The 25,453-nt window shown below is 39.0% G+C and overlaps 3 protein-coding genes across 3 annotated transcripts in view; 1 reads left to right on the top strand and 2 right to left on the bottom strand.

Annotated features, from left to right (window-relative positions):
• Nucleotides 1-25,453, top strand: part of smyd2a (SET and MYND domain containing 2a) — a 146,318-nt gene that overhangs the window by 109,053 nt on the left and 11,812 nt on the right. The gene's annotated exons all lie outside the window — the stretch shown is intronic.
• Nucleotides 4,386-14,651, bottom strand: xkr5b (XK related 5b). Its single transcript, XM_062420160.1, has 13 exons — nt 14,543-14,651; nt 12,092-12,181; nt 11,893-11,998; nt 11,491-11,657; nt 10,559-10,692; nt 9,723-9,801; nt 9,001-9,170; nt 7,913-8,024; nt 6,726-6,893; nt 6,401-6,591; nt 6,092-6,175; nt 5,450-5,633; nt 4,386-5,062 (listed from the first exon to the last, which is right to left on the bottom strand). Exons 1-13 carry the CDS (start codon nt 14,649-14,651, stop codon nt 4,386-4,388), a joined length of 2,271 nt encoding a protein of 756 aa, XP_062276144.1.
• Nucleotides 21,380-23,954, bottom strand: eva1a (eva-1 homolog A (C. elegans)). The gene is made up of 3 exons (XM_062421013.1): nt 23,852-23,954; nt 22,784-23,137; nt 21,380-21,492 (listed from the first exon to the last, which is right to left on the bottom strand). The coding sequence occupies exons 1-3, from the start codon at nt 23,952-23,954 to the stop codon at nt 21,380-21,382; spliced, it is 570 nt and encodes a 189-aa protein (XP_062276997.1).

The raw sequence follows: 25,453 nt of genomic DNA, 5'->3' as shown, positions 1-25,453 counted from the left end.
GGGTGCAGGGATGGAGACCAGTGATTGGTCAGCAGATCTGAGCGGTCTGGAGGTGGAATAGATGATGAACAGTTCAGAGATGTAAACAGTGCCAGTCCATGCAGTGCTTTATAAAACAAATTAGACACCAGGCAAACCTAATACCATGTAAAATGCAGTATGTTCATTGTAATATAGCTACTGTTATATAAGTGTAACTCTAAAGGATATTTCAGACCTACTTACAGACTAACTTAGTTTAAAATGTATTCACAGTATAATTTCTGTCAGTTGTTTTAACAACAAAGTTATTCAAAGTACTGTTTGTCTCAGACTAGTCGGACTACCTGTGTAAAAGCTCAATGATATTAAATTGTCAGACAGTGAATGAATCACAGTTCATCATGAAATACAAACACATCAAAACTGTTGATCATGATTAATGACTTTATTTTGTCACATCGATAGCACAGTTAATGACTCACTACCATCAACCACAGCAGCTCTGTGGACGTCCTTGTAAAGAAGAGGTGATGCATGTTGATAAATGGAGGCCGTCTGGTGATTAGGTGACATTACACTCAATCAGCAAACAAATTCAGGTCTGTCAGTGAAAATGATACTGTCTTTAAACGATGTTGTGTGAAACTTCAGCAAAAAAACCTTGAAATACTGAATCGACGCAGTCAAACACATCTCAAAACAGTAAATGTGTCCAAATTAAACAAATATATCATGTTAAAAGATACAAAATGTGTCAAATTAGAAACACAAGCAAATATAATACACAGTAGGTAGACAAAGCAAAGCATACTGTACTAATATAAGGCAATACACGTACATGAAGTAAGCATGAAGGCTAAAACTGTCTTCTACAAGGCAAAGCGCTGCTGATTCATGATGGTCGAGCCAAGGCATGATTGCAATCTAAAGCGTGTGCGTACTTTTCTTTCAATAGTGCACTAAGATACATTTTATTAGCTTGTTTATTGCTGTTGCGTTCATATACATTCCTGCATGTGCTTTATGTAGCATAATGTGTGCGTGAGTCATAACAGTAGGTGCTTTCTTTTTCTATAGGAATACATACAATTCTCTGTCTGGCTGTATGAACAATTAACATGCAGCAACTCCTTTATCAATCAGCAAGGATAGTTTGATAAGCTAGTTCTGCCAAAAGCATATTTCTCCATTTACTTTCATTCCACCATCATCTTTGAATATGAGCAGCTCAACCATTTAACTGCTCATTATAGATATACCATAACAGTGCATAACTGTATAGTTCATATTTTGTTTAAAAGAAAGAAAACAGAGAAGATCAAAGATACATGGAAGACTGACGTTAAATATCACATTCTATGACTACAATGAGATTTCACATATTAAAATAAATAACATTCATAATATTACACAATACTGGCATTGACCAAACTTTTAGCAGCACATTATTTCCAGAATGTCCCTTTATGCAACGTTTATTCCGTCTTTCCTCAGTTTCCCTCCATCTGGTAGCTACTTCATTGTTTTTTTGTTTTGTTTTTTCAATCCCACTCTGTGTAAAATATTAGCAATACCAGTATAAGGAAAATAATAATGAGGAAAAACATATCATCCTGAGGTAGGAAGTTAAATTGATGGACGGAGAGGTGAAAAAGAGAAATGGGGTAAAGCCCACCACCCACTACTTGTGAGTCGAGAACACTAATTTGATTTAGAGTTCTATATTTTTGTCTGTTTATATTCCCCTATGTCATTCAAGGCTGCCATTAGTTTGCAAACTAGTTTAACTTGATCTGGTGTCATATCATCCATTAAATCAACAAAGCTAAGCTAATAAAGAGACATAAACATTAAAAACACATAAATGTAATAGTAAAGTTCTGTAGCAGACATTTTCATTAGTTCCTGTGGGTGTCAGTAGAGTTTACATGCACACTAATGTGAAAACACTTAACTGTGGCACAGCTGAAAAACAAATATATTCATGTTTACAGTGATGGGTTGTCTAAATCTGTGAAAGTCGTTCTTCACTTTAAACAAAAAAGGAAGTTTAGGTGGCATTTACCTCTGGACGATTGAAAATAAGCCACATTGCCAAAAAGTTTTTTGGCATAATCCCTATAATTATTCGCCTTCTTCAGGAAGCAAGTACGTTTCTCCCTGCGCCTTGAAGCTACACTGACAACATCTCGTTTGCTGTGTTTGTGCTCCCTAGTCATAGTAATGAGAGCCAAGAGGATGCCAATCCTAAACAATGTTAATTGTTCAGAACATGCAGCAACAACCTTTTACCCATAAATAAATTAGCATTGGTGTAAAATCCAAATTAAAATTGAATTATTGTTCAAATTTGGGGCGTTGCTGAGAAAAGAACTGTCACAGAAATGTTTCCTGCCATGGTCATGCATCATTCATTATATCTTACCATCATTCATGCTAGAACAAAAAACTAAAACTGATTGTCAAAGGTGTTCATGAAAGCTAACGGACATTCATAATAACCTGCAGAAATGTTTCAGATCTTTTTTCTTTGTCTCTAAAATAAACAGTTCATTTTGTCACTTGATTGAAATCCCTTTGAAATAGTCAAACCTTGAAAATATTGAAATATTGAAAATATTAAGTATTTGTTCAAACTCTGGAAAATATTTATTTAGAGATAGAACATTTCTGCAGGTCATAAAACCTTAAAAAACAAATAAAAGATTAATTTGATATCAAATATCCAATCACTGACAATCAACAAACTAATAGAATTACTAAGAGTAAATTATATTATCACATATAATGTAAAAATAAAATGCATATAATGATGGAAACATCAACAGAAACTTATTGTTTTATATTTCTTAATTTCCCTCATCACATCCCCATAAATTCCTATATTATAATAGTTGTGTCCCTTACAAAATATAATGCTACGTCCACTCTGGTGGCTAACAATAATCTTCTCTGCTGCAAAGTGCTGACTGATTGAAATTATTGCTGTTATAATTTCGCAAAAGATAGCAAATAAATTACAAAATGTTTTCCCTCAAATCTTTTTCTTTTGGCATTTGTCTGTCTGAAGGTCTGGTGAACATAAAGACAGACATATCAGTTTACAAATGTTACTGCTCTACAGACTGAAAAGACAGATTCTGTCTCTTTGTGTATGACAGTAATGTGTGTAAACACCAAGCATGTACTGTCCTTCTATGTAAAAATCATAATAAGCATTTCGAAGCATAATATATAATAATAACAGGAGTGCCTTTGAATGTGTGTTTGAATTTGCATTTAGTATACATGAATTATATAGTTGTTGACAAATCATATGTTTCATTGTATCAGACTAGTGTAACTCAACAGAGACCAGCACTGGTGATTGGTGTTTCTTGAAGAGATCCTGCACCCTGGCAGACAGCATCTAATGTTTATTGTAAACTGCTTTTATTACCTGGTTTATTTAACTCAAATCTTTATGGTTGAGATCCAACGAGCAGTTCAGTAACTTTGCCAACATGATTGTGTATAATTCCAATATGATTACAATAATTATGATAATTTCTTTATCAGCTGACAGCACTGCCTGAATAAGCCTTTAGACCTCAGACTTTACTGCATTAGGTTTTCTGTGGCTAGTTTCTGATGGTCAGATATTGTAGAAAGTGAGGGGTTTATCTAAATGAAGAAAGAGATACCCTCCCTTCATTAGCACCTGTGAATTTTTATCAGTGTATTCTTTTGATGACTAATACAGATCCAATATTCTGTAAACAATTCAGTCTATAGTGAATTTTTTCATCAACTGGTTTTTACTGAACTGAAATAATATTCAACTTATAATTCCTCGCTTTCATTTCCCCCTCCCTAATTTCAAATGGATTCCTTTGTAAAGCCGTCTTTGTCACTACCAACTCCTAAGGCAGTAGTCGGCCAAATGTGTCTCTGATACACATGGATTTGCCAGATTTTTACTTTTGACCTGCCAACAAGTAGCTTCACTGTAACATGTTAGGGTTCACACTACAACATTAAAACCAGGTCCAGGATCTGATTCATCACAGACTTCCCACCCTTAAACAATTACTGCTAATTGTATAAGTTGGAACAAGCCAAAGGTACCAGTACTAAGAATCATGTTTTTGCAGTGATCGAGAGTGGTTTACCACTGTACCACAGAGCACCAGCACTTTTTGCAAATTTAACCCTTATATCTGCATGTCAGGGGGAAAAAGGTAAATAATCATTTTTACTGTATATTCTAATATTCAAAGACTGATTTAAAATGCTGAAAAGCCCCCAAACCAAGCCTTCCCCAAGTTAGTTAATGCATGAAGTCATGTATATCCTTGATTGCTGAACTGAAAAATACATCATTCCCCACCCAGATGTTCCCCTTCCTTTTACCCCCATCCTCTTTACACCTCCCTTTCTCTACTGTCCACAAACTGGACCATCTGTTTTCGAGCGTGGGACATTTCTGGAGTGAGTGGAACGACTGGAGTGGTAGGCGTAGCAGTACCAGGAGGTGAAGCACCGGGAGTCGAAGCTGCAGGTGTTGAAGCAGCAGGAGTCGAATCTGCAGGCGTTGAAGCTATAGGCGTTGAAGCAGCAGGGGTGGAAGCACCGGGGGTCCCACCAGGGGTAGGACCTGGTGTTGTACCTGGAGTTGCAGGGATGACAATAACAGGGGCCAGGCCTGGACTTTCAGCCCCAGCTCGAGGCTCCAGTCGTGGGGTGGATGTGATAAAGCGAGCTTCTCTGATGCGGTAGGGACTTCTGTAGCTGGAGATGGGCGACAACTCGGAGCCCCAGCCAAGGTAACTCCCACTGGATGGAGACTGTGCATCCGCACTGAAATACAATGTATTGCTAGACTCCCCGGGGAGGCCTGGTTTCTTTTCTGGGGAACCAATCAAGAGAGGGGACCGTCGTTCAGGTGACCAGACGGGAGTCTTGATGTCCAGAGAACCTGCAGAGGACGAGATCTCGGTCAGGCTTGCAGCGTTGCTGTCGATGTGGCGGAGACTTCCTGGTTGTCGAGGAGATGAAGGTGTAGGTGACCCGTAAGCAGCACTCTGAAAATCTTCATCACCTTTGAAGATGAAACAACATTCAGTTAAAGGTGTGTGCAAGATATGTTTAAAATGATACGCACATTTCTTACAGAAAATGTCATGCATGACAACTTCTACAATGGCTACAGAAGATTTCTATAATGATTTTCAATAATAATTTCTGACATAAAATACTTTTTTTGAATGCTTATCACACAATTCAACAGTACAATACAGTTGTTGGGTACAGCATCCAATTTGGTAACACGCAGCATTGCACTGAATCAGTAACGTACCATCACACTACGTTGTGTAGGACCAGGTTATGTGACCCAATATTATACTGATCAGCGGTTTTTATTTCTCTGCTACTGTATGTTTATAAGTGTGCAGACATATAGCTCAATGTGCATCAGGACTCCAACCTTTTTCCTCTGATGGTGGAGCGCTGGACTCTTCTTCTGCAGTCTCCTCAAAAATGACCTCTTGGACTGGGATGATCTCCGGAAACATTCTCATATCCTGGATTGTCGTAGGAGGAGTTTTTCTCACGGGTCTGGCGATTACACTGGAGTGAGCTGGCTTTGGTGGTTGGACCACCTCTCTCACCTGGCGGGCAAGACAGACAGCTGAGGCTCAGATCACCGAGAGAAGTAGTCTACTGATGTTTGTTCTCAAGACCACAAGGGTTCAACATGTTTCTACTATTCTACTGAATTGATCTTTACGTTAATATGTTCATTTTACACACAAACAAGAATTTTAAAGCCATTATGTAGAATTTTAAAGCTATTAAAAAAACATATTTCTACAATAAGTGTGAGGTGTTTTTGTTTTTGAGAAAATTAAGCCAGTCCCAGTGAAAACTGGTGCAGTCCATATACTGCTTTCAGCTCATTTGTCTCAGTGTCACCTGGCTGGATCTGTGTCATTTTGACAAAGGTCAGATTTTTTGGCCACTTGGGATCAGCAGAAACAAGGTCTGAACACTGACTTTTATTATGACTATTATTATTATATATGACTATTATTGGTTGAATGAGGGATAAATTAAACAAAGATCTTGCCTGTGGAGGTTGGGTCACCGCTGGTGGAGGTGGTAGAGGAGCTGGTTGTGGGGTCTGAGGAACCTGTGGTTGAACAGGTGGAACCTGACAAGACAGAACCATGACAAGAACGAGAAAGAACAACAAAACCTGTTTTATCTCTGAAGTTACACACTTAGGCCCAAGCCAGTGTTTACTCCAAGACAACTATTCATGCTGGAGTGGAAATGTTTCAGAAGAATCTTTCAACTGAAACTAAAAGTGATGCAACACATAAGAGATCACGTGGCGATATATCTCACACACATAAACCTGAAGAAAACAACAAACCTGAGGCACATAAGGTTCATCAGGGGAGTGAACTTCTTCAGGCAGACCCATGAGCCCGGCCAGCCCTCCCTCACCATACGCTGACCAGATTGTAGATACATCCCCAGTCTTAAGGGCCAAGCGAATCAGCAGCCAGTGGTGATGCTTCCAGCCCTCCCATTGGATAGGGAGATCCATGAGGGTCATACCACCTGATTAGATTAACAGCCAGAGTTTTATTTCTATTTATTTGTTTATAAACAGACAGACAGACAGACAGACAGACAGACAGACAGACAGACAGACAGACAGACAGACAGACAGACAGATAAATAGATAAACAAACCAGACAGTGTTGCATGGCGATGGAAAGTGGGCGAGACTTTCTCCTCCAATGAAAGTGTTGATCCACGCTCTGTGCAGGCTCCACCTATCCCCCTGTGGCGAATACTTTGAAAGATCTCAAAGGACTTGGGGTGGAGGAAACGGTAATACAACACTAATGCTATCACACCTGGAGAAAGAGCAATAAAGAGAAGAGAGACAGGGAGGACTTGAGATGGAAGAAATACGTGAATTTCTGCTACTACTAGGGCTGAAAATCACATTGACAATCATAATACAACCTAAATAAAAAACAAGAGGCTAAAACTGTGACATCATCTGTGAAGCTAATTCATACCCTGTTATTTTACCCCGTAGATGATGCAATCAGTTTAGTCTGATCTTAACTGTGACTTCATCTGTGAGATCACAGAAAGGGATAATATATTAGGGCCGTGAAATCAAACGTTATCTAAAACATCTGAACTGTGATGTCATCGGTGAGTTTAAACAGGCTAATTCATACCCTGTTACCCCAGAGATGACGTAATCGGTTCAATCAGATCTTGAGATCAAAAATTATCTTAAGACCATTAATGACTGGGGGGACGGCTGTTGTTGGTTTTGTTTAGGGTTTGTACGAGGATGGAGTGGCCCTCCAACACTGAGAAACTCAGGAGGTGGAACTCTTCACGAGCTGAGCACAGTTTTCCCTAAGGCCCAGTTATTGCACACTGACTGAGGTATCTCTGTAAGGGTCCTACAGCAACTAAACTCGGTCATCTGTGAAGGTATAAAGGAGGGCTAGACATCCATTTAAGGGAGACATCAGTGAATTCAAACAGGCTAATTTTAATTTATTGGCTCACAGATGATGGAATCACTTCAGACATTCGGACATTGCAGCTCAGATCAAAGTGACTTACTCAACTAACTTAATCAATTAGCAAAATGTCATTAAAATACACAAATGGTTTTCTGGTATGAAACAGAATCAGGGTTATTACATGAATGTATTTCAAAGAGTAAATATATTAATTCAAAACAAAGGTCATGTTATCTAGACATTTAATAAACGTTCACTTTGTGAAGTAGTACTGCTACTAAATGAATGTCTTATAAAATTATTTGTGGAAAGTTAGACATAACCACAGAGAGAATGCATTTCCACTTGAACATGAGTCGAGTTTATGGCTGTGTATGTCTTACCAATGAGGAAGCTGCAGAACACAGCAGCTGGGATGCCCACAGTGTCCCATGACACCATGGTAAACAACCAGGAGGAGGCCAGGAGGAGAAAAGCGTTCTCTAAAAACATGGCCTGAAGAAGAACGTTAATATTTGACTTGTACGTTGCATTGAGTCAACCATTGCAATGTGTCTTCTCACATCATTCTTAAAATCTTAAAATCAATCAATACATAGACAAAATTATTTTTATAGGCTCATACTTAACCCAGGTATTCAAAGGACAAGCTGGTGATTTCTATATTTTTTTTCTTATAATCAACAAATCTCATGTGCAAAGCCAAAACAACAACGAACTGATCTTACTTACAAGTATTATGGGTGTATCCAAAGTCTAATATATCTATATATATCTATATAAAATGTCATTAACAACCCAGCCAAATTCGAATAATTAAAAATCACCACAAATATAAAATTACGTTTCAAAATCGAGGAAAATAAGCAGTATTCTGAGCTCTGAAATACTGGGGGTGTGTCCGCTGAAGGCATTGACACCGCACCCCAACTGAACAGCTTCTAAACCTCTGAACTTCCCTACTCCCTTAAAAGATAAACTATTTGAAATAGGCCTTGTTTGTAGGTGTAAAACAAGCAACATGGATGATATTTCAAAAATCAAGAAACACTAGGAGCCACTGTTTAATTCAGTACCTATTTTGTAGGTAAATGTGGACTTCAGTAAAAATGCAACTTAAATGACTGGTTAACAAGTGATCCATCACCATCGTTATATTAAATTGTCATTTTTTTCAGCTAAGTTTGGTGTTGATGCTGCTTGCTTCTTTGTTGAAAAGTGCCGGTGAGGGGCTGGATGAAGCAGCCATCTGTAGTGACGGTGAAGGGATCAAATATCAGCACTGCAACACTGACTGTTGAGAAAACTGCACTCAAATTAAGTGTCAGAAAGGGACGGACCCAAAACTTGGTTTGTGTTTTTTTTACCTAATAAACATTAACTCTTTCCATCTTTTTTTTCCTTCTCTTTTTCTCTTTTCTCAAACATTGAGTTGAGTGTTCTAAAAAGTAGAGACAACAACCCCACATACCAGGTAGAAACCAGCCATCCGGTATCTGGATTGACCGTATTTTACATTGAGGAAAAGGAATATATGAATGGCTCCCAGAACGAGATTGAAGATTCTCCATCGACTAGTTGAACGTATGATGTCAGTCTGCTGAGAAACCATCCAGAAAGTTGCACCTAGCCAGTGTACACCTTACACACACATAGACAACCAATTCATTGTTTAAATTTGACTACAAATGTATACATAAACACAACATTTCAGACAAATGTTCAGCTCTAAAATAACGTAATTCAGTGACACAGCTATCATGATATTATGTCCGACTATATTACAGAAAGTGGCGACTGCATTGTACTCACTTTAATGTGTCAAATTGTTTGTCAGTGTTTATACTGTAGTTAGCTTCCTTATAGAGCTGTGCCTTAACATTGCTGTGCCTACGTGACTGACCAGTGGATTTTCATGCTGTATTCAGGTACATATTTTTTGTTGTGTATGTATTTATCATAATTTATTAATGAATAGTGCCAGTATGAGAGGATTGAGCCCATGAGCTGTGCCTTAACATTGCTGTGCCTACGTGACTGACCAGTGGATTTTCATGCTGTATTCAGGCTATAAACGGTCAAAAGTCGAAGAGTGTCGGTCCATACTTCACACAACACAACGCAGACTGAAGGAGACTGAACAACAGTTACATTAAGATTCAAGAATTACGTGCTTTGAGGCACCAGACTCACCAATAACTCCTAAGATCCACTGTTTGAAGATACGTGTGAAGAGCATGAGAACAGCAAATCGAGATCCCAACATACCAACCTGAAGACAGAGAAAGATACAAGACATAGGTGTCATATACACAGGCATAAACAACACATATAAATACACATACAACTCACACAGTCATAAATATGAATATATATTTTTATTATATGAATCCCGGTATATTGAGAGTGTTATAGATAGATGCAGTCTTTATTGTCTCGCAGGAAATTGTTTTCAGTCTATACACATTTCACACAGAATCATACAGATAGCCACACTGCAAATATACCGATTTACCTAAATACATAATATTAATTTCCTTGCCTGTTTCCCAACACATACACACCCACAGGTGATTCTGCATCTGTACACTGTATCAGCAAGGTAGTTTGTTCAGTGCTGGGATGAAGGGATGAAACTTTTGTCAAAGCTAGCTCCTGTGTCTACAGCCTGATGGCAGTAGTGTGGGTTGTGGATTGAGGGTCAGTGTTATTTGCTATTATAAGTGTGAGGTCTGTGATAGCTCTGTCATTTGTGTCTGAGAGATGAGGTGTGAGGAAGGTGATGATTTTCACAGTATGTGTAATTCTAGTAAATGTTTGTTGTTGTTTGAGATGACTTACAAGGTAAAGAAACAGGGGGAACAGTAGAACAGAATGGGTTGGATTATGCTTTGGTAAAACAAAAACAGTAAGTGGGGGGCAACATAAAGTGCTCTGAGTTTGCAGATGATGAGGAGTCTCTGCTGGGATTTTTTACTATCTGATGTTGTACATACTGGTTGTTGGAAGGTTGTTTTGAATAAGCTCACCCTCCATAGCAGTCGACAGAGAATGGCAGCGGGGGTCATTTGCAGATGTCCTGGTCTGATAAGTGAACAGGCACGGGCGTAGAGGACCAATGACCAGGCGAGAGATAACAAACACACCACAAAACACACTGAGGCTGGAGCGGAGAGAAACGGTAGGAGGGAGGCACATAAGAGAGAGAGAAAAAGACATGTAAATACTGTGACATCTTTTAATGTGAACTCATTGTTCACTGATATGATTTTGCACTTTCTCTCTTTATTCTATTCATTGGTTTTGTTAGGTTTCTTTAATCCACATTTATCTTTCATTTTAAATCTAAAACCTGCCACATGGACACATTCAATCATGTTTGCTAAATGGATTTAAGTCTCAAGTTGTTCTGCAGTTAGACAGATGATTTGGCTCTTCTAGTACTTCAATATTACATTTTCCCATAAAAGCATTAATGAATCCAGTGTGGTGTAGATGTGATGCAGGAAGTGGAAAACCAGAACAATTACACTCCCTGTAACTTTAGTTGACTGTGGTGATAAGGGTTTTCTTTCCATTAGAGAGCCTCACATTTGCTCATACAGTAACAATTGTGAACATACAGTATAAAGAAACAGCTGCATGTCAGCAGGCACTAGTTTCTCAATGGTAGTGAGTGGACCAGCAGGGGTTCCTAATACCCCCGAACCAGAGTTAATTAAATGCATTTTGCTGTTATTGTGTCATTGCAGGTTTCTCAGATGTATTTTTTGTGACAAACCCTTGACATGTTAACCATGGTCTTATATTACCAGAAATCCTTCACTTGCAAATATTTGATAACCTTAACAAATACTGGACATACTTTTACTATAATCACACTCAAAACTATCTAAGCTTCTTCACTACTTCTCATCCTGCTAATATATACTAATTTAGCTTTTGTTGACTTTCACTCTACCTGGAGATTTGATTCCTATATCTGTACAGATGAGCACGTAGGTGTGCAGCAGAGTCTCAGGGAGAGTGACCACCAAGGCCTCGAAGAGACGTAAGGCTGATACATCAGCCTGCTGCATGATCTCACCATAGACATCCTCATCTGGCAGACACATACACTGCCACAGCCTGTCAAAGACAGAGTTTGACAAATGGAAAACAGAGTGAGAGATAGACTGATAGAGAGGAAAAAAGGATATGTTCTCATATACTCTACTTTTATTATACTTTTATTTTGTTACACTTGTTTACTGCTGCTCTTTAACAGCTACCAGTTACTACGTGTCATCATAATGATTGTTCATTGACCAATTAAAAAAATGATGGCTCTCCTTTTACCCACACATACAAAAAGTTGTCCCACCTTTTGAAAATACCCAGGTGTAGTACGTGGGTCCAGATGAGAGACTTTCTGCGGATACGTCCATCTGACAGGAACCACAGGTAGCTAAGCAACTGGGGACCCCAACCTGGGAAAAAACAGAATGAAACATAAATAAAATACAACAAGTCTATCAATATATCTATTTGTTGTTGTTGTCGTCTTGTTGACATAATCTCACCTGGCAACAGTAACAGTGCAGTCAATGCAGCTAGATAGGCATAGCAGTAGTTGTGTCCCATCCACAGATAATACACAAAGCAGTAGATCACTGGGGAAAAGGAGAAAAACACATTTACTGACAGACACACTTAAAAGCTGCACAGAAAACACAGTTATGATTGAGATGTACTATGTATTTGTTTGTGTAGCCTGTTTATGATGCTATAAAAATGCAAATTACAAATTGTGAGAAAAAAAACTAAGTGTGAAAAAACCTACATGGGCATATAAACCCTGTGATGGAATCCGCATCACACTATATCATTACCCCCCACCTAATGAAATCGGAGGGGGGGGGGGACAATTTTATATAAAACAATTTGCTTTAAAAAAAACAAAAAGAGTGATGAAAATGCAGCTTCTTTAAAGACATAGAAACATATTGTTTCTAAACAAAGAAGTGCTCATTTTAGCCCTGAAGCAGTTTAGATGTGTCATTTTGCCAACAAAGTTAAACAAAGTTAACTTCAAATTCATAGCATTGTTCTTTTGTGACAACAAATTGATGTTCTCATCAAAAACAGTCAAAATATCACATGATTAACACTTGTTTCCTATGTGTTTTCTTAGTAAACAAGTCTTACAATCTGATTCAGGTACAGTGCTGAATACTAGAAAGACTGAACATTAAACATATTCACAGATCTAAAAGTGTACCTTCACAACAAAAAGTATTAATGCATGTATCAAATACATGACTAACACACTCTTATCTATATGCATGACAAACAAAAACTAGTCTACAAAGCAGAGAATGTAAATACTTCTTGTTCTAGTTACTTGTCTAGTTACTTTAAGCTTATTTCTCAATATATGGCTAGAATGAAGACATTGTCACAAGCAAGCAGCCAGACCTCCTGTGCACTGATTGACAAGTCACACAACATCAACAGGTGACTGAACAACCGCTCGATAACAGTTCAATCTAAAAACAGGAAATGTGTACTATGTTTAACTGTTGGATACAAATTTACTCTGTGTTCACTAAAAAGTCCCTTCTCAGTGTATGTGCACTTTAAGCTTCAAGTTTCCACATCACATTTGTGCAAGTGGAATACTGGACCACAATTGGCTCCAGACTAGTTGTAATGTCACAAATCCTGTTCATCACTAGATATACGCCTTGAATTCAGATTCTCGGTAAGCACAGAGAAACTTTCCTCCTTCTGCAGATACATGTGAAAACAGCCTCCAAGTGTCAAACTGCACATGCATCATTCTGCTCAGCAAAGCTCAAACATCCAAGTGAAGAACAAGATGGAGAACACATTTTTGAGTGGAGGGGGACTTTAAACTTTGTTAGACAAACTTCACATGCACACAATCAATTGATCATTTTGATCATAGCAGATCTGCTGTTAAATCACATGCATTTGTATTACTGTATAATATTGTAATATACAGTAATATTCTTAAGGAAAGACTTTAGTCACATCTTCATTTTATAATACTCAAACTTTAAATATGAGTAACAGACTGGCAACATGCTCTCTGATACTGCAGTACTTAATAGAAATGTTAAATCCGGACTGCAGCAAATTATTAGTGGGTGACTGCTGGAACATAGAGCATTTTAGTGCTAGCGTATTTTGTGAGTGCCAACACTTTTCACTCGTATGACCTACAGCACATTATATGATCTCACAAAGATGCCTCCTCCCTCCTGTCTACACTCCCTTACACTCATCATCCTGCAGCTCTGCCTCCTCCCTCCATCCCTCCAACCTTGAAATCTGAACCGTTTAAGCTGCCAAACAGGCGGGCTGTCCAGGCAGACTAGGCCCCATCCTGGGGTACGCCCATCCCCTCCTCCATTCATGCACCTCCAAAAAAAAAGGGCGCTGAAATATGACAACATGGCCCCGCTTTGTTTTTATTTAGGGGATCACACAGAAGCTGAAATGATATATCTGTATAAGACAAGAGGGAGGAAACTCTGGCGTGAGTCTGCAGTTTTGCAGCATGCAGGATTTCATAATACGGTATAAATATAGGAAAGAGGCGCACTACTGCAGGCTGTGACTCTATTATTAATGACAACACAATTACACGGCTGATGAAGTGAAACAAATGTTAGACTTTATGTTGGATTATTGAACATTTTAAAACAGACAATGGAATGACACCCACAAGCTTCTATATCATCAAGATCAGGCATCTGCTCTCTGGTCCTCACTGTACATCATACACCGTGACCAAAAACATGCACGCGCATACACTAATAAAATCAGATAACACTCACACATACCATCACATGAACCAACACACTGTCAATGACACAACACTCATTTTTAGTACGTGTGTGTGTTTGTGTGTGTGTGTGTGTGTGTGTGTGTGTGTGTGTGTGTGTGTGTGTGTGTGTGTGTGTGTGTGTGTGTGTGTGTGTGTGTGTGTCCCAGGTAGGACTCACGCGCCGTCCTCTCTGCAACGATGAGAAATGCGGTAAAGGCGAAGACGCAAACTTTGCAGCAGGGCATGCAGGCGCCTTCGTGGCTCGAAGTCGCCGTGTAGTCTCTCATAGCGGAATTAAAGCGTAAACTCTCTGCCTCAGAATAACGGTGTTATCGCTGTATGTATGTGTTGGTCTGAACAGACAGACCGCTGTCCTGCTGCTGCAGCCCGCTCTATGAGATCCGTGTCCCCGTCCCAACGTCCCCGCCCGTCCCGTTAAAGCGGCAGCACTAAATACAAAATACAAGCAGCTATGAGGAGACTGATGCTTCATGCTTAGGACTCCGTACTACGATGATTTTCAATGTTCAAGCCTATTTCACATTTCTCCTTACTTCTTTTTTATTGTCTAATAAAGTATGGATATTTGGGGCTTTTCGTTGCCTTAAGATAAAGGAGAAAGGGGTTTAATAAGCACTACTTTTATCATAGAGACATGTGCTTCGTTATTTGATAGACATACAAGTAACATAAACTCAGTTCCGTCCCAAAATGGAAACTCCTTGTATGAAATGTTTAGTTAAAGCAATTATGTCTGAATTTCTCATTTTATTTACCTTTAATGGGCATGTGACCTGTTGTCATGGTGACATAATGAAGCTGCCTTCTGCAAAGCTGCAGAGCAGGGGTGGGCAACTTTGATGATAAAGAGGGCCACAAATATTTTATCCTCACTACCAGAGGGCCAGATTGTGACTGTGCACTTCCATCAGTAGGATCATTATAGCTACTAATAAAGAACAAAATATGTCAGTAACTTAAGTTTATTATACCATCTAGGGCTGGGCGATATGACCAAAATCTCATATCCCAATATCAGTCATTTCATGTCCCGATAACAATATATATCCCGATATAAAACATTTTAATTGAATAAATATTTGGTCTCCTACGTAGGCACCCCAGCCAACACCCCACGAAGGTGGGCCACAAGTCCGAAGTGTTGTCCAATGTGATCTGTCCAGTGATTTGTCTGAAGGACAGATCACAGGACAGATCAGACCAATCACATATCTGGCAGTGATGTCAATGTTGTCACTGATGTTAGTAATATCATATCAGACTAATCACAGAACAGATCAGACCAATCATAGGACAGATCACACCAATCAAAGGACATATCTGACAGATCACAGAACAGATCGATCACAGTCTGTGATTCCTGTGATTGGTCTGATATCTGTCAATGATGTCAGTGGTGGTTGTGATATCAGTGATGTTTGTGATGTCACTAATGTCACTGATGTCACTGATGTTTGTGATGTTAACAGAGGGTGCACTGGGACGCATCTTCAGTGACGTATCCTGGGGTCATCAGGTGTTTCGGGTCTGACAATATCATAAACCCTCACCCAGGTGACCCAGCTGGGGTGATCAAGTCCCGACTTGCGTCCCAGCATCATTAACCCACGAATCACATGCCATGGGGTCAGCAGCTGTCATTTCATCTCCAGTTCCTCTCTTATTCAGTTTTCTTTCTATTTCAATTTATTTGATCTGTGTTTCTAACAGAACCATGCTTGAAATGTCATTCTGCTTTGCATCTTTGATGCTGTGCTGAATGACAATAAAAGGAATCTTGAATCTTGAATAACGACAGGGAACAAGGGAACAAGTCTTCCTCAAAGTTAACAAGAGAGTATCAGATAAGAAGGTGATTTGAGGCTAGCAAGTGCAAAGTTAGCAACTAGCTCCCACAGACTAACTACCACAAGACAACCATCTGAGCACAATAATAAAGAGTAATGTTACTGTGCTCTAAGTTTAATACACAATACAAACTATCTCTCACTGTAACTTATATTAAATGCAAAACACACATTAGTCACTAAAACATACATCCCTACTCTCCCAGAAGTTCAGGGAGTCTCCCGCATATTAATAGCATTAGCAGCTCCATGACGCCCGTAAATGAGATCCAATCTCCCGGAATCTGGAGCGAGCAAGAGTGCGCGCTAGAGAGTGACTGCGCGCGTGGGTTTGTGCGACTATCAATGCAGCGCGTGTGAGCGTAAAGCGTCCTGATTGCTCTGCGTTACTGCTTAGTAGATCCCCGGTCTCCCTGAAAGGAGTTTTTGCAGGTTGGTATGTCTGCTAAAATAAGAAGTGAAACTATCTGTAGCAACATATTCCTTTGGCATTTGGCTTAAAACAGCATACACCAGGTGAGTTTACTTTCTGGACACAGAGGTAACCTAGTATGGTGGCTAATTTGCGATTAGCTTTACTAACATTTAGCTATTAGCATACTAGCATCCTCTTTATTCATGACACAAACTGCATTTAGGATGGCTTAGTTTTATGTTTAGTGACTAACACGTGTGAAGTGTGAAGCATGTATAGGCTATATCTAAGGGGTTTTAAGACCAAAAAATATTATGTTAATTTTGACTTGAGTCGTATTAAATTTGTTTTAATCCATGTGAAAAATAGCTGAATATGACATATCTTTGAGACTTTCCTCTTTACAGACATATAGACTATATAGAAAATAAAAAAATGTGATTATTAAATGTACAAATAAAATTAGTTTCTGGGTCAAAGTGACTCAAAATGATGAAGCAGGTCACAAATGAATGTTTTCATTCGGTCTTAATTGTGCTCTTTTTTCCATTTATCATTTATTACTCTCGTCTTGTATGAAAATGATCTGGTCTGAAGAGTAGAAGGTTGAGGGGCAGAGGAACATTATGGACAGCAGGGGGAGCCTGACTCCACAATAATTAAAACTGTCACAGATGATACAGACATGGTATGGTGCATAGATAGTTTGCCCAGATTTTTGTCCATCACTGTAGAGACCCTGGCTTGGTTTGTTTAGTGTTTAATGAACACATCTGAGTGTGTTCATGGGTGGGAGGAGCAGAGAGTTCTCATTTTTGCCAATTCACATTAGTGACCTGTAGCTTCTGGGTAGTGAAGGGGCAAAATTGGACGTTGAACTTATTGCACACTATTTGTCAGAGTGAAACTGAGATGTTTGATAAGTCCTACCAAAAGAACATGGAACATTTACACCAGCTAATAATATTAACAACCCAGCACAACATCCATGTTCCAGTGGTCGAAAAGTAACTAAGTCCATCTTGTATAGAGGCACAAGACAGGGTTGCCCCCTGTCTCCATTGTTGTTTACCTTGGCAATTGAGCCTCTTGCCATGGCAATTAGGAAGAGTGTTAATTTCAAAGGCATAACTATAGGGGATATGGAACATCGTATAGCCTTGTATGCGGATGATGTAATTTTGTTTTGCTCCAATTTAAAACAGACTTTACCTTCTTTACTTGATTTAATAAATTACTTTGGTAGCTTTGCAGGTTATAAAATCAATTACTCCAAATCGGAAATATTGTTTCTGAATGAAAGGGAAAGACTACACCCTCCAATACACACTCCATTTATGATATCCCTGAAGGGTTTCTCTTACCTAGGTGTGAAGATAGCCCCTAGCATTGACGAAATTGTGCCTAATAACTACAATTCCTTAACAGATAAGCTTACTCACCTTATAAATAGATGGACAAATTTACCAATCTCTATGATTGGGCGAATAAATGTTTTGAAAATGTCTATTCTACCTAAATATTTGTACTTGTTTCAGTCTATTCCACTTGCTCCCCCTCCTGCACTCCTTAATTTACTTAAAAAGCTTTTCTCAAACTTTATTTGGAATAACAAGCGCCCCAGGCTCAGTATTTCCCTATTATACTTGCCATATGATAGAGGTGGGCTACAACTTCCTAATCTAGAATGGTATTACTGGGCAGCTCAAATTAGAGCAGCAATGTTTTATTTTGAGAGAAATCTTCCTCCAGCCTGGGTATTGATAGAATCTCACTTAGTTAACATTCCTTTAAACCTTTATATACACTCTGCAAACAAACAAAAACTAATTAAACATACTAGTAACCCCTTTCTCAAAAATTCTCTAACGGTTTGGCACAACGCTCTTGCATATCTGGGAGAAACTAATAAACTATATCAATTTTCTCCAATTTTTGGAAGTGATGACTTCATACCTGGTAGAGCGGATTCTGGGTTCAAAATCTGGGCTTCTAAGGGTATAGCCAAAATAGCTGACCTCTACAATGATAACTTAGTTCTTATGTCATTTGAAGAGCTTAAGTCAAAATATGGGATTCCTACGAAGCACTTTTTAAAATATTTGCAATTACGGAGCTTCATCCTCTCCAAACTTAGCAATAGTATGAAACCTCCTCCCCTATCTTCCCTGGAAGACTACACTTTGGCTTTTTTACATGCCAAGGGCCAAATTTCACTGTTATATAAGCTGTTTGTGAGGAAGTCTAAAGAGTCATCTGAACGCTTACTACAAGCGTGGAGAACAGACTTGGACTTAACAGAGGATGATTTAACAGAGGAAGAATGGTCATATGCATGTCTCAGGGGCCAGACCCAATCTATCAATACAAATTCAAAACTACTGCAGTATAAATGGCTAACTAGATTGTATATAACTCCAGCTAAACTGCACCGCTTTAATCCCAATATACCTGACACTTGCCTCAAATGTAAAGACCAAAAAGGCACCTTATTCCATTGTATCTGGGAATGTCCACAGATACTATCATTTTGGAGGAGAGTATTAGATCTGGCTAGCCAAATCATTGGTGAGGAAGTTCCTCTTGATCCTAAATTATGCATATTAAATCTCTACCCAGAGGGCTTCATTACCACCCAAAGAGTAAAGTCGTTGTTGGACATTTGTTTCTTAGAAGCCAAACAATGTATTGCTTGCTCTTGGAAATCAGACACACCTTGTACCACAGCACAATGGTTTAGGGGAATGACCTTTTATTTTGCTTTAGAGAGGATAAGCTACTCAACAAAGAACAAACTTGACAAGTTTTGGAGAATATGGAATATTTTCTATAATTTTCTTGAGAATAATAATATGGATGTAGATGGTTGGATGGATGACAAATAGGACTAAGTTGTTTATATTATAATTGTAATTTCTGGTCTTTTTAGTTTTAGTTTTAGTTTTGTTTTTGTCCTGTCTTTATTTTGAAGTATATACAATGTATTTTTTTACGATTGTAGTGTGGAATTTGTATGAGTACAAACCATATGCTATATCTACGCTTTATAACATATTTATATATTTTCTGTTTATGTTGCTTCTTTATAATGTGCCTTATTGTGTGCTATTGTGCTGTTTTGTATTGTTATGTTTGTTTGTAAAATGAACAAAATCCATAATAAATAAATGTTTAAAAAAAAAAAACTAAGTCCATCTACTGAATTACTTTAGCACAATTGTGAGGTACTTAATTATTTGCTCAACCCTCTTCGTACCCTGTTGGACATAAGGGCACAATGAGCTCACTCCATCATTCCCTATCCCTATCTTGGAAACATGTCGGACCACCCCGTAAGTTAAGTTCATCTCAGGTAGTGCGTCCATCTAGGTTCTTCACTGGGTCATTATGCTACACAGCCCTTTACAGAAGCTACACACTACTGTATGGTAAAGTATGTGCTAAACATGTGCATAAAGGATCCAACTAGTTATAGACTCCATCTGTCTGTGCCCCGTGCCCTTATCTAGAGAGGACTGCATTCTCTAAAACCAAAGGACTTATCCACACACACACACACACACACACACACACACACACACACACACACACACACACACACACACACACACACACACACACACACACACACACACACACACACACACACACACACACACATACACACACACACACACACACACACACACACACACACACACATACAGGAGGACTTACACGTTACCACAGCACCACCAAGAGCCACTGCCATTGTGATTTTAATAAGGGAATTTATTCAATAATATGTACAGAAAACAATTTTCTTAAAATTATGGAATGAAAATGTATTACTTTCTCCAGCTCATTAACAAAAGAGTCTAATAAAAAAAAGCAACATGATCCTCTTAAACAAGATGAACTGCTGTCTTAATGTGCAACACACAGCTGATAACACAACCCAGTCTACAGGTGAAACCAACAGGCCTGTTAGGTTTTCCTTTATGTCATAACTACAACAGTCATGTTTCCTTAGGATGCATTCAGTTCATTTTGGGGATGCAAAAAAGACAACAGTAGAAGCACCAGTATGTATGTGTAAATCCATCCTAGCATGGAGCTAATGTCTGACTCATTTCACTCTCTTAATGTTCTCTCTTTTTTAAAAATCTTCAGTCAATGAGAAAAACGCAACAACACATTTTGACCAAGATTTGAATGTGCACATCAGTGGGAGGCATATGAACTGCTACACAGCACCCACTCCTTCTTTATACTAGCTCAATGTTTCTGTAAAGCACCTGTTACAAATGTGTGGATGAAAAGTTATAAAAACCTTTGTACAGTAGCTCCAAATTTACCACAAGTTACATTTCACAAGATTTTCATCTCCAAGTATGGTGTGTGTAAACTCGAGTCCTCTGAACAGATCATTACAGCAGTCCTCTGTAGGTCCACTGTGTCTTCACTTGTTGGGTTTTCAAGGAGTTCTTCCAAACATGGACAGTGTGATCTTTTATCAAAGGATTAAGCCAACACAACTCATGTTTTCCTTGTTGTTTATACAGTGAAGGGAATTGCTAATGGCAGTTCTGGCAGTAATAGTTTGATCTGTAAGAGTCTCTTTGGTCAGTGTAACTTTTCTGTCTGATGATTTATGTTAGTTTCATACAATGTTTTTCCACTTATTCATCTTCCATCCATCTTTCTGTCTGTCTAAAGGTCCTCCCTTTGTCTGTATCTGTTTGTCCATGTGTCAGTAATATCTGTTGAGGCTTTGTGTGACTGTGCTGATGTCTGGTTGTCCATTCATCCAGATTTCTCTGAGAATCCTTTCCCGCTCTTCCAGGCGCTGGGCTCGGTCCAGCTCTGATGACACACACACACACACACACACACACACACACACACACACACACACACACACACACACACACACACACACACACACACACACACACACACACACACAGATTAAAATATCCTTCTACATTGTCCATTCACATATCCATCATATTCCAGCAGATCATGACTGAAAGGCCTTTCTATTTTTAAGTATGAGTGTTTGTGTGTGTGTGTGTGTGTGTGTGTGTGTGTGTGTGTGTGTGTGTGTGTGTGTGTGTGTGTGTGTGTGTGTGTGTGTGTGTGTGTGTGTGTGTGAAAGTTGTGCTCAGACAGATCAACAGAGAGCACTGAGTTAGTGTAAACCGACACATGTAGTGGGCTGTATGAGAAAACATGGACATTTAAACTGTACGTGGTTACAGCTCTGAGTTTAGACACCAGTTTGTTCAAATGCATGTTCTAGTTAAAAAGCCATGTCTGATCAGTCTGTGTCATCTCTGCATTTTTTAGGAAGAATTCCTTACTTGTTTTATTTGATGCACAATTTGAAATTTGAAATATTTAATAATAGTTTGTCTACTGTTTTCTACAGCTGCAACAATTAGTCGATCAATCAATTAGTTTATTAAAAAAGTAATCTGTGAGTATTGACTATTGATTATTGATTTTATGAAGCAAAAATGCTAAACGTGCTGATTCCAGCCTCTGAGATATGAGGATTTTTTGCTTTTTCTGCTTTATGTAATTCTAAAGTGAATATCTTTGGGTTTTGGACTGTTGGTCAGACAAAACAAGACATTTGAAGACGTCACATTTGGTTCTGGGAAATCTTAACATTTTATAGACTACATAATTTATCAATCAAGAAAATAATCAGCACATTAATTGATAATGAAAATAATTGTTAGTTGCAGCCCTACTTATTGTTTTTTTTTTTTTTTTTTTTTTTTTTTTTAAAGATCATAGCAATAAAAGGGGACACTGATGGCATTTGATAGAGTGACAGATTCTTTAAAGGAGTACATCACTCAAATCACAAACCAAAACAAAAACTGTTTCCACTTCTTTTGTGTTCAGTGGAAAGCAGTTGAACGTGAGGATTGACTTTATGTATGTAAATGTAATTTCGCCCCAGTGCCACTCCTGCACTGCATGAGACATTCAATATTTTAGTGCTCTATCTCCTGTTAATGTGGATCATGTGTGTCATGAGTCTCTCTATAGTATATATTTGTGTGCGTGTTTGTGTGTATGGTGTGTGTGTGTGTGAGAGAGAGAGAGAGAGAGAGAGAGAGAGAGAGAGAGAGAGTGATACCCTCAGCTGATGTGAACATGCTGGCATGCAGCAGAGCTCTCTCGAAGCGCCTGCGCCTCCGTGCAGACAGGTCACACGTATCATCCCAGTCCTCGGATTCGCTGTCCCCTGCAGGCCCCGTTCCTCCAGATGCAACAACAGCCATGCTGTCTGGATTACTGTCAATGGGCTGCTGATGGGGACAGCTATGACGACTACGGTGATGTTTGTTCCTGTGGCGCTGGCGATGATGCTTACTGTTGCCGTAGTGACAGTCTGCTCGACAGTGTATCTGGAAGACGATGGCACAGAGTGTGACAAGAAGGCCAACACACACACCACCCAGGAACACCAGCGCTGTCCTCTCGGGTTGGTCTGAGAAAGAGACAGAAAAAGAAACCAGATAATGAAAAAATCATCAAAAGTTTGCAATAAATTAGATTACTTAACACAGTTATTTATGTTAACTGCTGCCAGGAACGAGAGACAGTCTTTCCTCTCCTGTTCCCACTTTCATTTCTTCCTCTGCTGTTTCCAGCATTTCAGTCTCTGTGTTGTTCTGTTTGTTTGTTCTCATGTTGTGTTGTTTCAGATCCCGCCATCTCTCACCTGTCCACTTGTCTAAACTCACTCCTGCACACTTGTTCTTCAACAAGCTCTTGGTTATATTTTTGTTTATCTGACAGATAACATTTGAGCTCTTGCACCCACCTGTCTGCCTCCTGCTCCTTGTTCACCTCCTGCCTGCCTGTCTCAGATCCACTACTGCCTTTTTTACCCCTGTTTTTTCCAAGTAAACAAGTCTGCTTTTAATCTACACCTTAGTTTTCCAGATGAAAATACAAACAGCTCAGGATAAAATATTTTTCCGAGATAATTTGATGGTTTGTTTTAGTTGCAATTCAAATTTCAATTCTCACTCTCCAAAAAATAGCTGCGAGATACCATGCAAGGCACTGAATTAATAATCAGTGGCAAATATCAGGTCCATATACACATGAGAAATGCTTTTAACAAAGATCACTTTAAATCGAAGACCAATATTCTTGTTGGGCTGTGAGAGTGATTTGAAGATTGAAAACGTCGTACCTGCAATGAAGGTATAAGCTGCCAGTATGTTGCTAAGCAATGCCATCTCCTGGGAGACCACCTTCACCTCCATATCTGGGCTTCCTGTCGTTGGAGTGCTCATGATTTCACATCCAGTTGAGCATCCAGTTGTGCTCTTCTGCAGGCGTCACTGTAGCTTAGTGGAGTTCATACTTCATGTCCCGTCCACGGCTGTAGAGGATTGTAGGTTTAAGGGGTGGCGAGTGAGAGGAGAATAAGATATAACACAGAAGAGAGAGGACAGAGGTAAGAGACAGAAAGAATAAATGCAGGGTGGGAGGTAGAATGATGAAGATGCATTAGTGACCGTTTTTATTGACAAATCATTACCATTTGGAAAAACAACAATAATGCATACTGGAGACACTCCTTTTACTTTAGATTTCCAGGTTTTTGAAACTCTGGAATTTAGCACTTATACTAAGTATTATTCATGCTCGTTAAAGTGATCCAGACGCTGCTGCAATGTTAAGAAATATGTTCTCATAAAAAAAGGAAAGATATCAAATGATTCCTGTTTATCCGTGACTGAAATATGTCTTGTATGGAGATAAGTGGATGTTATTCAGCTTCCATTTGACACATTGGAGTTGATTATAGAGTACTGTGGAAATGTTGTAGTCTTACCCATTCATCTGTACACCCCCCCATAACAAACACACACACACACACACACACACACACACACACACACACACACACACACACACACACACACACACACACACACACACACACACACACACACACACACACACACACACACACACACACACTATAAACATGCCTGAGCTGTTTGTCAGGAAAAACATCTACAAGGCCGAGATCACACAGGACATGTACACACACAAGTACACAAAATGGTAAAGCAAGTACACACACACCGCACACACAGACACTCAAGCACACACACGTACATATGTACAGAGGAAAATTACACTAAGCTACCTCGATAACTTGAAGGGAAACAAGATTGTAAAGTGAGCTGTGGAGCAAATTAAAAACTAAAACTTGTTAGTATAGCAGGCCTGGATACCTGCTATGGACTGTGCACACACTGTTGAACTGACATACAGAACATATTTTCATTCTTACATCAAAAACACTTTTAAAACGGGGAAGCCTGAAAAGTTGGTTGTGTCTAATCTTATCTACACCTGGGACACACACCTGTTAAACACTTTTAAAATTCTTGCTCTGTGAGAACCCGCTGTAAGATGTCCATGTGACATTTAGACTTAAATTCATGAAGTATGTGTGAGAAGTACACAGGATTGGGTGGCCATTGTTTTGTATTGTATAATATAAGGGATTTACCGAAAGGAAAGTCAAATTTAAAGTAGGCCTTCCCAAACACTGACACTACTGCAATTTTCCTCTAAAATCGTAATAATGAAGTAAAAACAACTACTCAAGGGAAAGTACACTAATGATCCACCTGCAGAGTGAACAGAGACCCACAAACCATTCAAATAAATTGGTCATCAGTTTATTATTAATGATTCTTATTCAACCACTAGGTGGCAACAAATCATCATTAATGTTTCTGCCAAAAACAATCATATGATTTGGATCAAGATG

This window comes from Scomber scombrus, chromosome 1 (genome assembly GCF_963691925.1).
Source record: "Scomber scombrus chromosome 1, fScoSco1.1, whole genome shotgun sequence".
Lineage (NCBI taxonomy): Eukaryota > Metazoa > Chordata > Actinopteri > Scombriformes > Scombridae > Scomber > Scomber scombrus.
The sequence above is the reverse complement of the archived record's forward strand: the minus strand, read 5'-3'. Positions and strand labels throughout refer to the sequence as shown.